At 44.2% G+C, this 12,606-nt stretch overlaps 1 protein-coding gene across 1 annotated transcript in view; it reads right to left on the bottom strand.

The window, feature by feature from the left end:
* The window catches only part of CACNA1A (calcium voltage-gated channel subunit alpha1 A), a 251,895-nt gene that overhangs the window by 72,500 nt on the left and 166,789 nt on the right, over positions 1-12,606 (bottom strand). The window contains exons 20-22 of the mRNA XM_072602188.1: positions 8,013-8,428; positions 7,051-7,183; positions 5,992-6,121 (exon numbers count right to left, since the gene is read on the bottom strand). Coding sequence (XP_072458289.1) covers positions 5,992-6,121; positions 7,051-7,183; positions 8,013-8,428 — 679 coding nt within the window. The remainder of the gene's footprint in view (positions 1-5,991; positions 6,122-7,050; positions 7,184-8,012; positions 8,429-12,606) is intronic.

Genomic DNA, 12,606 nt, shown 5'->3' with positions numbered 1-12,606 from the left:
AAACCAAGTTAGAAGAGTTAGTATAGTATCAAGGACCTATGCAATTGCCTTTGCTCCATCCTTCATCTTTTAACATCACATCTTGATCTTAGAAGTATTAGTTCATGAGGAAAGCCATATTGGTAGAAGTATCTCATGGTAGGAATTGCCTTGTGTCCCAGATGTGTGGTCCGGTCTTATTCCATGCTCTCAACATGATCAGTCTTCACAAAGACCATCTCAGCTCTCCCTCTAGGTCATTTCTCCCCACCCCTCCCCCCATTCTGGGTAGGAATTCACAAGTCCTTTCTTCTGGGGTGGGGTGCTACTCATGAAGGCACACTTTCTCAGAGAAGGTGGCTCCCTAATGCATAAACGCTTCCCAGATTAAATCCATCAAAATGTCCCAGTCTTTATAGATACACATCTCCTCTCCTATGGGTGTGTGCTTCAGAGAGGACCTCCTCCCTTCCACTGAGGTGAGACACCTCCCCATTCCAGTCCCTTCAATTCAATTTATTCCCTCTACCTCCCCTCTCAGTGTTCCACAGCCTCTCTGCTTGCCAAGAGACAACAGGAATCACCATCCTTAATTATTGATACATGGAATTGATAGCTAGCATTTGCATGTGTGTATATGTAAATATATTATGTGATCACATTCATATAGTGCTTTAAGATTTACAAAGTGCTTTATAAATACTATCTCATTTTATCCTTACAACAACTGTGGGAGGTGGGTACTGTTATTATCCCCATTTTACAGATGGAGAATCTGAGGCAGAGAGAGGTTAGGTTACTTAAGAAGACAGCTACTAAGTGTCTGATGCTGGTTTTAAACTCAGTTTTTCCTGACTCTAGGTCCATCATTCTATCCCCCGTGCCACCTAAATACCTCTTCCTCTCCTCATTTATGCAACTTTCCACTCTTAAACTCTATCCCACAAAAGATGATCCCACAGACACTGGTGCCAATTCATCTAATCATATCTTGTTTGGGCCATATCAGGGAGAAATAGGAGCACGGCTCTCACTGGACATCAGGAAAGAGATATGACAAGAAAGGGAGCTGGGGGCAGGCAGCACAGCAAACTTGCCCTAGCATGAGCCCATCCCAGCACCCTGATGACCAGGCACTCTTTCTCTACATTCAGTCCTCTGGAATACGCTATTTGCAGAACAGAAGAGGGCTTTCGAAGACAAGTCCATCTTCTGGCCCAAAGCCAGTCTGACTTCTGTATTTCCTTACTACCATCTGTCTGGAGCTCCTGATGGTACTAAGGGAGTCAGAAATGGTAATAAGACCATGTGATCTTTGAAATCCAGGCACATCATCCCCTTTCTACCCAGATCTAATGCTCTATAGGTTTAATAAAATTCTGCTGATCAGGTGACTTCTATAATTCAGCTCAGTCAATCAACAAATCACCAATTAAGCATCTACTATGTGCCTACCCCCACAGGGGATAGATAGACACAAAAAAATATGGTCCTGGCCCTCAAGCTATTCACAGTACAATTCAGGAGAGAAAAGTGATATCTACACCACACAATGAGAGCCCAAATGTGTGACAGTGAATCCAGGTGCCCTAGTGCTTCTGAACAATGGGAAGTTCAGCAGCGGGGGATTAGATGGGACTTGTAAAGCAAGTTGGACTGAAATGGATGGAGGAGGGAAGGATGAGTAATCAGCATGAGCAAAGAACCAGAGGTGGAAGTAAGCATGTGAGCGGGTCGGGGAGAGGGTACTGGAGGGAAAGGACTAGCCATAACCCTGGCACTGGGACCCTCACCATATTAAAGGCTTAAATAATTGTTATATGAATGAGTGAGTAGTGGAAAATGAAGTGAGACCAGATTATAGAAAACTTTGAAGTTGAATTAGCAGAAGAGTTTGGACTGAGGTGACCAGTAAAGAGCCTGTTATAGGCTCTAGACAAGGGAAATTCATCCATCCATCCTTCCATCTCTCCATTCATACCCCCACCCATCCGTCCCTCCCTCCATCCTTCTACTTATTCATCTACCCATCCATCCCTTCATCCCTCCATTCTTTCATTCTTCTATCCATCTGTCCAGCCATCCATCCATCCTCCAAGCATTTAGTAAGTGTTCACAGTCCCTAGCACTGTGCTGGATGCTGAGAATACAAAATAAAAAAATGAAACAGATTCTGTTCTGAAGAAGCTTACATACCACTGGGGGAGAGGAGGACAACAACATGAACACAGATAAGAAATTCCAAAATATTGAACCTGGGTTCCTGAAAGGATAATAATAACTAGTATTTGTATAGCACTTTTGCAAAGTTTGCAAAGTACTTTACTTCTGTCATCTCGTTCTATTGTCACCAGAACCCTGGGGGTAGGTGCTATTAATATTATTGATGGGATGGAGGGGAAGAGTCCAGAGGGTTTACAGGCTCTGGATGCACATGGGGTGGTTTTTACTGCTGCGAAGATCAAACTTCTTGCATCATACTCCTTACCTGCACTTGCAGCTGTGAGGAAACAAGTTAAGAGAGATTAGATGGCTTATCTAGGGTCACACAGCTAGTAAAGAGGTCTGAACTGAAGTCTTCCAGACTCCAATGCTAGCATTCTGTCCACTGCACACCAACCGCCTTTATGATGGTACCTATCCTCTACAGAAAACAGAGACGATAGGGAGAGGGGAAGATTTTTGAGGAAAGATAATTAGTTTTGGACACACCGAGTTTAAATTCCTATAGGACATTCAGTTGGAAATATTGGTGATGCTGGGCTAGACCTTAGGAGAGTAATTAGGACTGGACAGAGGTTCTAGGTGATAGACTGGGTATATAGGTGTGCTCTAAAGGACATTCCCATCAGTCCTTCCTTTTCTTTTAAAGACAAGTGGATGACAGACTCATCCAGAGTGCATCATCCATAGATGCACTCATCCAGCATCTATGATAGCAATCTGAAAGTCACCCAGATTGAGAAAATGGAGACCAAGAGAATGCTGAGACCATCCCGAGATAGGAGAAAGACGAGAAGGCAGAGTCTTGAGAAACACACACAATGAAGAGTAGGGATATGGTCAAAGATAAAGCAAAGAAGACTGAGGACAGGTCAGACAGCTAGGAGGGGAACCAGGAGTGAGTGGTCTCATAAAAATGTAGGGAGAAAAGAGTGTCCTGGAGGAGGTAGGTCTCCAGTCTCCAATGCTGCTGAGTGCTCAGGAAGGATGAAGACTAAGAAAAAAAATAAAAGAGGCCAGTAGTTCTGGCAGTTTAGAGAGCATTTGTCACTGTAGATTTGGCACTTTCAGTTAGTTGAGTGATGAGGTCAGAAGGCAGACTGTAAGGGCTGAGAAGAGATGATATAATGAAAGCCTGTTTTTGTTTAGCAGATGATTACTGTACCAGAAATATTATCGATGGGATGGGGAGGGAGGAGTCCAAAGGGTTTTACAGGCTTCAGATGTACATGGGGTGGTTTTTCATTGCTGCAAGGATCCAAGTTCTTGCATTATACTCCTTGCCTGCTCCTGTCAGTTCCAGGCAGCTGCTCATTGGAGCAGGGAAGGCAATTACTAGACAGGTGGTCTGGAGAATGCTTTGGGATCAGAAGGGCCCAATCCTGTCCTCATCAAAAACCAGATCTGCTCTCTCCCTGCCTCTTGGATGGGAGGATCCACCTCAGGAATAGATAAGTAGCTTCTTTAAATTCCTCCCAAGTCATACCATATTAAGGATTGTTATACAGTCATTTCAGGCTCTTGGTGACCCCATTTTGGAGTGGTTTGTCATTTCCTTCTCCAGCTCGTTTTACAGATGAAGCAACTGAGGCAAATGGGGTTTTCAGTAACTTGCTCAAGGACACACAGCTACTTAGTGAACTCATTTATTTGAACTCATGAAGATGAGTTTTCCTGTTTCCAAGCCCAGTGCCCTATATACTTGCCCATATTAAGGATCAGAAGGGCCCTATATAATATCCTTGATGAGTAGTCACCTGGACTCTGCTTGAATATTTCTAATAGCAGGGAGTTCACTCTCACAAGGTAACAAAGCACTGGTCAGTGCTGATTGTCAGGAATTTTTGTCTTAAACTGAGACAAAATCTGCCTCCAGTAATTCCCTCCCACCCCTCTTGAACCCCACCCTAGTGCTCTTAGATCTGTCACTCAAGGCCAAACAGAACAAATATAATTCCTTTTGGGTCCTTCCCATATTTGAAGACTATTATCATGTAAATCTTCTAAATCTTCTTTTCTTTGGCCAAAACATCTTCAGTTCATAGAACTGTGGACCCTCAGAAATGGAAGGGATGTTAGGTCATCCAATCCAACCCTCTCATTATACAGATCAGGAAATGAAGGCCTAAAGAGAGCCAATGACTTGCCCAAGGTCATACAGCAAGTGTACATTGGAATCACACTGAAAGCCAGGTCGTGGGACTCCAACTTCAGTATTCTTTCCCCCGGCCCACATTGCCTCCTGAACCATTCCTTCAGCTATTTCTCATGTGATATGTTCCCCCATCCCATCCTCATTATCTCTTAAGTCCAAGAGAAGTTCTGTTGTTGGGACCCAGTCCTCCTCAGCTCCAACCCCCAGAGGTTGGTTGTGGAAATGAGGAGATAGAAAAAATAGAAGATGCACCAGCCTGAGCTGTGCAAGACATTTTAGCACAGCCCTGATTTCTGGCCCCTTTGGGGAATTGTGTTCTAATTATTTCTGTCAATCTCCCCCATGAGGTCCCAGCAGGCTCCATCCAGCCCTGGAGTAGAAGAAAGAAAATGCAAGGTAAGCTGCGGAAGGTGATTGTGCCAGCCTCTGATTTATGGGACTTGCCAGGGCCTCGCACCTAACCTACTTAAGAAGAACTTCCAGTTTTCATAAAAGAAAAAGGAAACCTAGCTTTGTCACTGGGAAGGGGAGGCATTAGAGCAATAGGAACAGGCTGACCTTTGGTAGGGGCCCCAGTCCTCGGCCCGAAAGAAGCTTTCTTTTACCAAAGTTTTGAGCCATTTTTAGTCCTTGTTTCTGGGTCAAATAGTCATCTCCCCACAGGCCATAAGTTATAAACGTAAAGACTACAAGAATCAAAACTTGGTTGCTTGTGGGTACAAGGCGTGAACAGAACCTAACTTTCAGGAGCTTCTTGGCCATGGATCATAGTATGTAATTCACCTGAGTGATGGCAAAGTCCACTTGAGCTTTGACTCAGCTTCTCTCAGCCAGTAGCTGCCTCCACATTCAGGAGCATCTTACTGTCTGCTCACCAAGGGCACAGAACAAGCTTAGGTAATGCCCCTTACACAGCAAGAATCTGCTGGAAGAGTTCTCCAAGAAAATCAGAGACCTTCTGGAAGCAAGGGCTGGATGGGCCACAGGATCTGACTTAGAATCAGAACCAGACAGGGGCTAAGCAAGGATCCATCCAAATTCAAATCCTGCTGATATATGATGGATCCTTGGACAAGTGGTCATCCATTCCTTGCAAGAATACCCTCAACAGGACAGGGATCTCACTACCTATTCATATAGCCCATTCCATTCTTAATGTAGGAGCTGTGATCTGTCTATCCTCTGCATTTCAAATCAAGTTCTCCAAATTCAGACCCCAAAGCTCGAGATCAACACAGACCAATTCTCAGTCGGGTATCTCTGCAGTGCATCTAGTGATTCCTCTTCAGGTGAGGGAGACAGTGTACAGCCCAGCAGGAATTCACAGATGCCCTGCAAGGCCATTAGCCACAGGCCTGGTTCTTTGTAGTTTCCGTTATGTGAAAAGTGCCAGTCGGGTGTGCAGGCCCTCACTGCACTCTAGGGGTCTTGGAGCTGGGCTTTCCAGAGGTGGAGGATTGGGTGTAAAAAGCCTCAGGGGGCCCTGAAAGATAATGAGTTTTCTTCCAGGTCCTGGACATTCTGAACTAAATTTATGTTTTGAAGGGATCAACGCTAATTTGGAAAACTAGCACACTAAGGGAGAGTGGAAGGCAGTAGAGAGAGGAGCCGAGGGGCCATAGGGAGTCGCTCACATTGTTCCTGGGGGCATTGGGCTGCACGGGGTCTTCAGCTGCCAGGGCAATACTGCTCATGGCGATCACCATCAGGATGCACATCTCAAAATATCGAAGGTTCAAGATATAGTGGCACAGCCGGCGTAAGCTGGGAGAGAAGGAGACATGATGTGGATCAGAGCCAAGGAAGCACATGCTTTGTGACCTCACAGCCCACACCAGTGCTAAAAATCAAAGATAGTCAAAGTCATCCCAGACCCAGAGGATGAGTCTTCTCCTAGGGGCTCTCAGGACTTCATACTCCCCCAGCACATCAGGTAAAATCAAATAAGCATATAGCTGGTGTCTCTGTGACTATTCCCTGCCACAGAGGCAGCAGGTTCAGAGGAAGGGGACAGAGGAAAAACCCAGACTGAGAAAGGAGGCCAAACCAACCTTTTGGGACCACAACTTTTGGTCACCCCCATAGCAGCTGTTGGGAAACACAGCTCTGCTTTCCACAGCCCTCTGATCTCCATTCTCCTTTCCCTCTCACCCTATCCCTGGGGACATCTGACTCTCAGTTTAAGAAACACTGCTCTAGCCTGACCTGCTAAGGCAACTTCTCTCCCCAAATTCATAACTTTGTTCAAATATCCACCTCTTATCAGTAAGTATGTCCTGCCTGAAAAGCTCAGAGGACAAGTGAGGGTCTAACAAGCAATCATTTCAGAGCTCAAAAAGGAATGATTTAGAGGTCATTTAGTCTGATCCCTTCATTTTTTAGATGAAATAAAAAACACTAAGTAATTAAGTTAATTATGAAGGTGTAAAGTGGCAGAACAGGGCTTTGAATACGGCTCTTCTGCTGCCAATCTGCATGTTCATTCCACTAAACCAGCAGTAGCCCCCTCACCCTATCACCCTCCCAGAATTAAAACTCCTCCCTGGCTAGACCTGTCTTGTCCTTGGCATACTGCCATGACAAACTGACCTCTCCCACCAAGAACTAGCCAGCCATTGTGGTCATCGCGAGCCCAGAGCGATAGGAGCCTTGGTCCAGGCCCACCAAAGTCCTGTGCTCAGGGCCATACTCACGGGTTCGTGGTAGACAGGATGAACATGGAGCTGTAGGGGGGCATGGGTTTGGGGCCATCTTCTCCAGAGTCATCCTCTTCTTTCTTTTCTTCTTCCTTTTTTGGCAGTGGGTCTGGGTTGGCATTTTTGTTTACTATTGGGACAGATCACCAAAAAGCCTCACTCACTATCTACCTCCTGAGGTCTCTCAGCTCTCCAGAGGAGGTATCTTGCAGATAGCAAGAGTAAGCTTTCACTGATAGAAGGGGTATTCAGAGCAGCGTCTGTCAGGGGCCAGGCTACCTACTGGCCCAGCTCTGTGTGTTCCTAAGCTACCAAGGACCATGATGATCTAAGGATTTAGTGTTGGAAGCAACATCAGAGGTGACCTAGTCCAACTTCATTTTACAGCTAAGGTATATCAAGGCCAGAGAGATTACACAGTTTGCCCAATGTCATACAGAGTTGAGATTTAAACCCTGGTCTGCCAGTTTCAAATTCAATGCTCCATCCCTACTGTACCACCCTGCCTGGTATGGATAATGGAATCTGGAAAGTCAATCACCACTAAGTATAGCTTCTGTATCTGATGTGGTGGGGAATGCATCCTGGGAAAGGATAACCTCAGTGGTATTAGTTCCTAACCCTAAGCAAGATGGTGTCAGATATCAATCCAAATAGTTTAACTCCAGGTAGTTTATAGAAATCAAAACCTGATTTCATTTGGGATTTTGTTTTTGGAAAGAGGTTAAAATACTGTAAATCCCTAAAAATGCTCCCATTCCTTCTCACCCCACTGGGTTTTACCATCTCCACATTAAAAATGATCAAGGGGCAGGGAGGGGAGCACAGTACAGCAACATGTAAAGGTGGTAGTGGTTGTTGGGGGCTTGTGCCAGGGGTTCTGCTGCCTAGTTCTCCCCAGCAAGCTCTCAGTGCTATAGCACTACACCTAGTGGGAGAGGAGAGGAGGAGAGACTTACCTTGGACAACTGTGTTGTTGACAGGTTGGGGAAAGGCGGGGGGGATATCCACCGCCGTGTGCTCAGGCTTCTTGGCAGTCTTGGCTGGGTTGTTCTGGGTGCTGGGGTTGGTGACTATAAGGCTGTTCTCTGGGTTTTTGGGGGGACCAGGGTTAGATGGGTTTCCAACAGGCTGACTGGGCGGGGGCCGCATAGGTGGGGAGTTGGTGTGGTTACCCATCTGGGCTGGGCTCTGGGGGTGGAGGGCATGGATGGTGTTGGGAGGGTTGGTGGATTCCGTGGTGGCCAACTTATTGTTCCTAATATTATCGATATCTTCTGCCAGTGGAGGTTCCTGACGCCCCATGTCCTGCTGGATTGGCCGAGTGGTAGACAGGTTTGGGCCAGACACAGGGACTCCAGAACCTTGGTTCTCTCTGAGGCAGGCAGTCCAAAGGGGGGAAAAACAACCAACCAAATCCAAGTTAGGAAATACAGCCGACATCTTAGAATCATGGTCCCAGACTCAAGTTTCAAATGTGCAAGATGTACATTTCAAATGTAACGCTACAGGAATGATTTAGTGGAACCCGGTGGACAGATTCAAAAAAATCTTTAACAGGTAGTATGATCCCCAACAGCCTTCTGTAGGGGACGAACCACAGAATCAAGAATCTCTGAGCTCAATTCCTCTCTGAATGAGAATCCTCTCAGCAACATGGCCAACGAGTGACTATACAGATTTTGTGACCTCTATAACGACAGAGAGCTCACTAACTACCAAGAGAATTCACTTTGGTTCAACTCTAATTGTTAGGAAGTAATCCTTTACAATGAATTGAAGTCTGCCTCCCTACAACTTCTGCCTATTGCTTCTGGTTCTTCCCTCTGAGGGAAAGAAGAACAAACATCATACTTCTACGTGACAGCCTTTAAAATGATTGAACACAGCTCTCCTGTCTGTCCTGAATGTTCTCTCCTCCTCACTGTGTACTTTCCATTCTTTATCTGATCTGAGTTGTATAAGACCATGAGTTTGGACTTCATTTGGTTAAGTGTGATTTCTTGTTCCCTCCACTCTCTGGATCTACTCCAGATTATCAAAATCTTTCCTAAAATGTGGTCTTCCAAATTGAACACAATAGGGCTTGAGCAGGGCTTAAAGTCCAAGAGCGGGATATTTACAGGCACTGACCCATAAGGAGTCTCAAAGAGATCAATCCAGTGAAAGACATTAGCGTCACATATCAAAATTCTTATCTGACAATAACTTGATGTGTTAATCTTGGGCTGACAACTTTCAGTTTTCTACCAAACTTACCTACTTCATCATTCTTCCAATCTCCCAGGTTCAGAACCTTGGCATCATCTTCCAACTTTCCTCTTCCTCTTCTCACATGTCTAAATGGCTGTCAAACCTTGTTATTTCTATTTCCATGCTTTTCCCATCTAACCCCTTCTTCCTACACATAAACCCACCACCTTGGGTCCAGGCCATCATCACATCTAGTCTAGACGATTGCCATGGCCTGCTAATTGCTCTTCCTGCCTCGAGTTTCTCTCTCTCCTTCAATTCACTTGACTCAAAGATGCTTAAGTGTAGCTCTGGCCATGTTATTCCCTTACCCAATAAATTCCAGTGACTCCCTATTGGCTCTAGGATCAAATATAAATTTCATTTGGCTTTTAAAGCCCTTCACAAACCTGGCCCTGATCTACCTTTCTCTTCTCATTATAACTTGTTCTCCTCATACTCTGAGTTCAAACTGGCCTTCTCTCCTTTCGTCTCACACAGAACTCCACCTCCACTCATCTTTGCACTGCCTGCTCCCTATTCCTAGAACATACTTCTTCATGGTGTAACATCCTCATCTCTGACAGCCCTCCCCCCAAATTGAGGCACACAATGCTTCTAAGAAGAGTTAAGGCAGGGATGGGGACAGCTATTCATATAAGTGTGAAAAAGCAACCTAATAGTAAAATCCTTCAGCATCCTAAAGAGCCAGAAGACAAGGATGTTACACTATGAAAACCATTGTCTTCTGACATCCTTTCTTTTTCCTATATCTTTTACAAATATATGTTTTATTTTCCCCAATTATGGGTAAAATCATTTTAACATTCATTTTTTTTTAAAAATTGGGTTCCCTATTTTTAATTTTAAAATTCAGATAGGTATAAAGCTACAGAGTACTTTCAAAACAAACCCACTACTCTATCCCTAATAGAAATAAAGTTGCCTTTCACTTCTCATCCTAGGAATCATGGTGGAGAACATTTGGATGGAGAATAAGAGTAGGAGAAGCAAAAGCAATATTGTTATGGGTGTGTAGACCAATTGTTATTGGTACAGATCACCTGGACAGAGAGAGAAAGTGAAAGAGAAGCTTGGAAAATAAACCATAAGCCTGGCACAGAGGCAGGGTTTGGAAGTCATAATGGGGTCTTTAGTTATCTGGCACCAGAATCAGGAAGATCTGAGTTCAAATACAGCTTCAGACACTTATTAGATGAGTGACCTTGAGCAAGTCACTTAACCTCTGACTGTCTCAATTTCCTCTATTGCAAAAATGGGAATAACAGGAGCACCTATTTCCTGGGCTTATCAGACAACAACTTGATTTGTTAATCTTGGGTTGATATCTTTCAGTTATCTACTAACCTTACCAACAAAAAATGAGATAATCTTGGTAATGCACTTTATCAATCTTAAAGTGTTCTATCAGTGCTAGCTATTAATAATTATCTAGGTCTTATCATCTAGCCCTTACTTCTCCATCTTTTTCTCCAGAAGACAGTAAGAACCTTTGTTAAATTTTGTGCCAATGTTGTCATATGCAGGATCACCTGGCTAGTAATTCAGATCTTCCTGACTCCAAATTCAGCACATTACCTACTGTGGCACCTAGCTCCCTGTTAACGGTGGGGTTTTTTGGAGGCAATTTGGGTTGTAACTTGTCCAGGGTCATGCAGTTAGTAGTGTCTAGGTTGGATTTGAACTCAGGTCCTCCTGACTCCAGGGTTGATGCTCTATCCACTGCACCACCTAACTGCCCCTTAGTAGTGGTTTGTTTTTAATTTAAAGTTCTCTAGTACAAAGACCTCCACACTTTTTTGATCATGGACCCCTATCAATAAAAATTTGGGGCCATGTAACCCTAATGTGTATAGATTTATGTATTTGTAAATTATATATGCATACTACTGTACTCATAATTACATAATTATAAAGCTTATCCAAAGAATTAGACATTTTAAAAGAATAAGAAAAAAATGAAATAATTTTGATCTTGGAGTCAATAGGGAATCACTGGAATTTCTGGAGGGGCGGAGCTGCCTGGTCGGACTTGCACTGGTGAGATGTGACTGCATTGGAGAGGTAAGAGAACCATAGGGAGGGAAACCAATGAAGAGGCTGTTAGCAGTCCAGGGGAGAGGAAAGAAGGTCCTGAACCATGGAGGTTGGTCATGGGATTGCAGAAGAGGGGACAGATGTCAGAGAAGTGGAGGCAGAAACAAGAAGATGGTACCTGACAGTCAGGAGTTAAAGGTGTTAGGAGTTAAAGATGACTCTGAGGTTAAAAACCTGGATAACTAGAAGAAAGAGGGGTCATTTGGGGGAAAAGATAATGTAAAGACCTCTGCATCTATCCATGCTTGCTTATTCTGTGGGACTCACTGTGTCCCACTCCAGGAGGTGGGGGAGGCGGGATTTTTTTCCTACCTGTCGCTACCCCAAAGTGCAGAGCTCACGCACCTAAGCCTGCTTTCTATGGCCATGAAGTGATCTCAAGGACAAAGGTTAGGTGTAATGGAAGGGGAATGGATTATCCCAGGGACATCCGTGAAAATGCGGCTATGGGTACCTAGTGGCTGGGTTATAAGTAACCTGAGGAGCTAAAGCTTAGTTCAGAAATGGGGAGATGTGGAGCTTGTATAAGGGAGGGAGGTGGATAAAGGTACATATGATTGTGTTGGAGACAAGCCCCCACAACTGGTTATCATTGAAAAGACTGGCCACGGCCCCTAATTTAGAGGCAATCCTTCTGTCTTAGGCTCTGTGCTGTTAAATAGTTTATTTTTATTTTTATCAATCAATACTCAATGGTAAAGGCATAGACAACATGTTTATCCAGTCTGTTGATGACAAAAAGTTCAGGACAGCTACCATGCTGGATGACAGAGACAAGATTCAAAGAAATTGAGAGAGGTTAGAATATTAGAGGGATATATAAGATGAAATATGATGAAATTTACTAGGGATAAATGTAAAGTTTCAAACTGGGGATCCAAGAAATCAACTTCCTGAATACAAGATGGGGGAGGAATGATTGGATAGCGGTTCATTTGGAAAAAGATCTGGGGTTTCAGTGGACTGCAAGTTTAATATGACTTAAAAGAGTGATATGACATCCAGAAAAATTATGTAATATTATTTTATTCTTCATGAAGAAAGGCAAACTGTCCAGAACAAGAGAGTGGGGGGGGGGGGGGTTGGGAGAAGGGTGAGAGTTTCATAGCACTCTGCCCTGGTCAGACCATATATGGAATATTGTATCAGTCCTGTGCTCTGAATTTAATACTTATAAAATAATAATTAGTATTTATTAAGTGC

Source organism: Notamacropus eugenii, chromosome 4 (assembly GCF_028372415.1).
Source record: "Notamacropus eugenii isolate mMacEug1 chromosome 4, mMacEug1.pri_v2, whole genome shotgun sequence".
Lineage (NCBI taxonomy): Eukaryota > Metazoa > Chordata > Mammalia > Diprotodontia > Macropodidae > Notamacropus > Notamacropus eugenii.
This window is presented reverse-complemented; position numbering and strand designations above follow the sequence as displayed.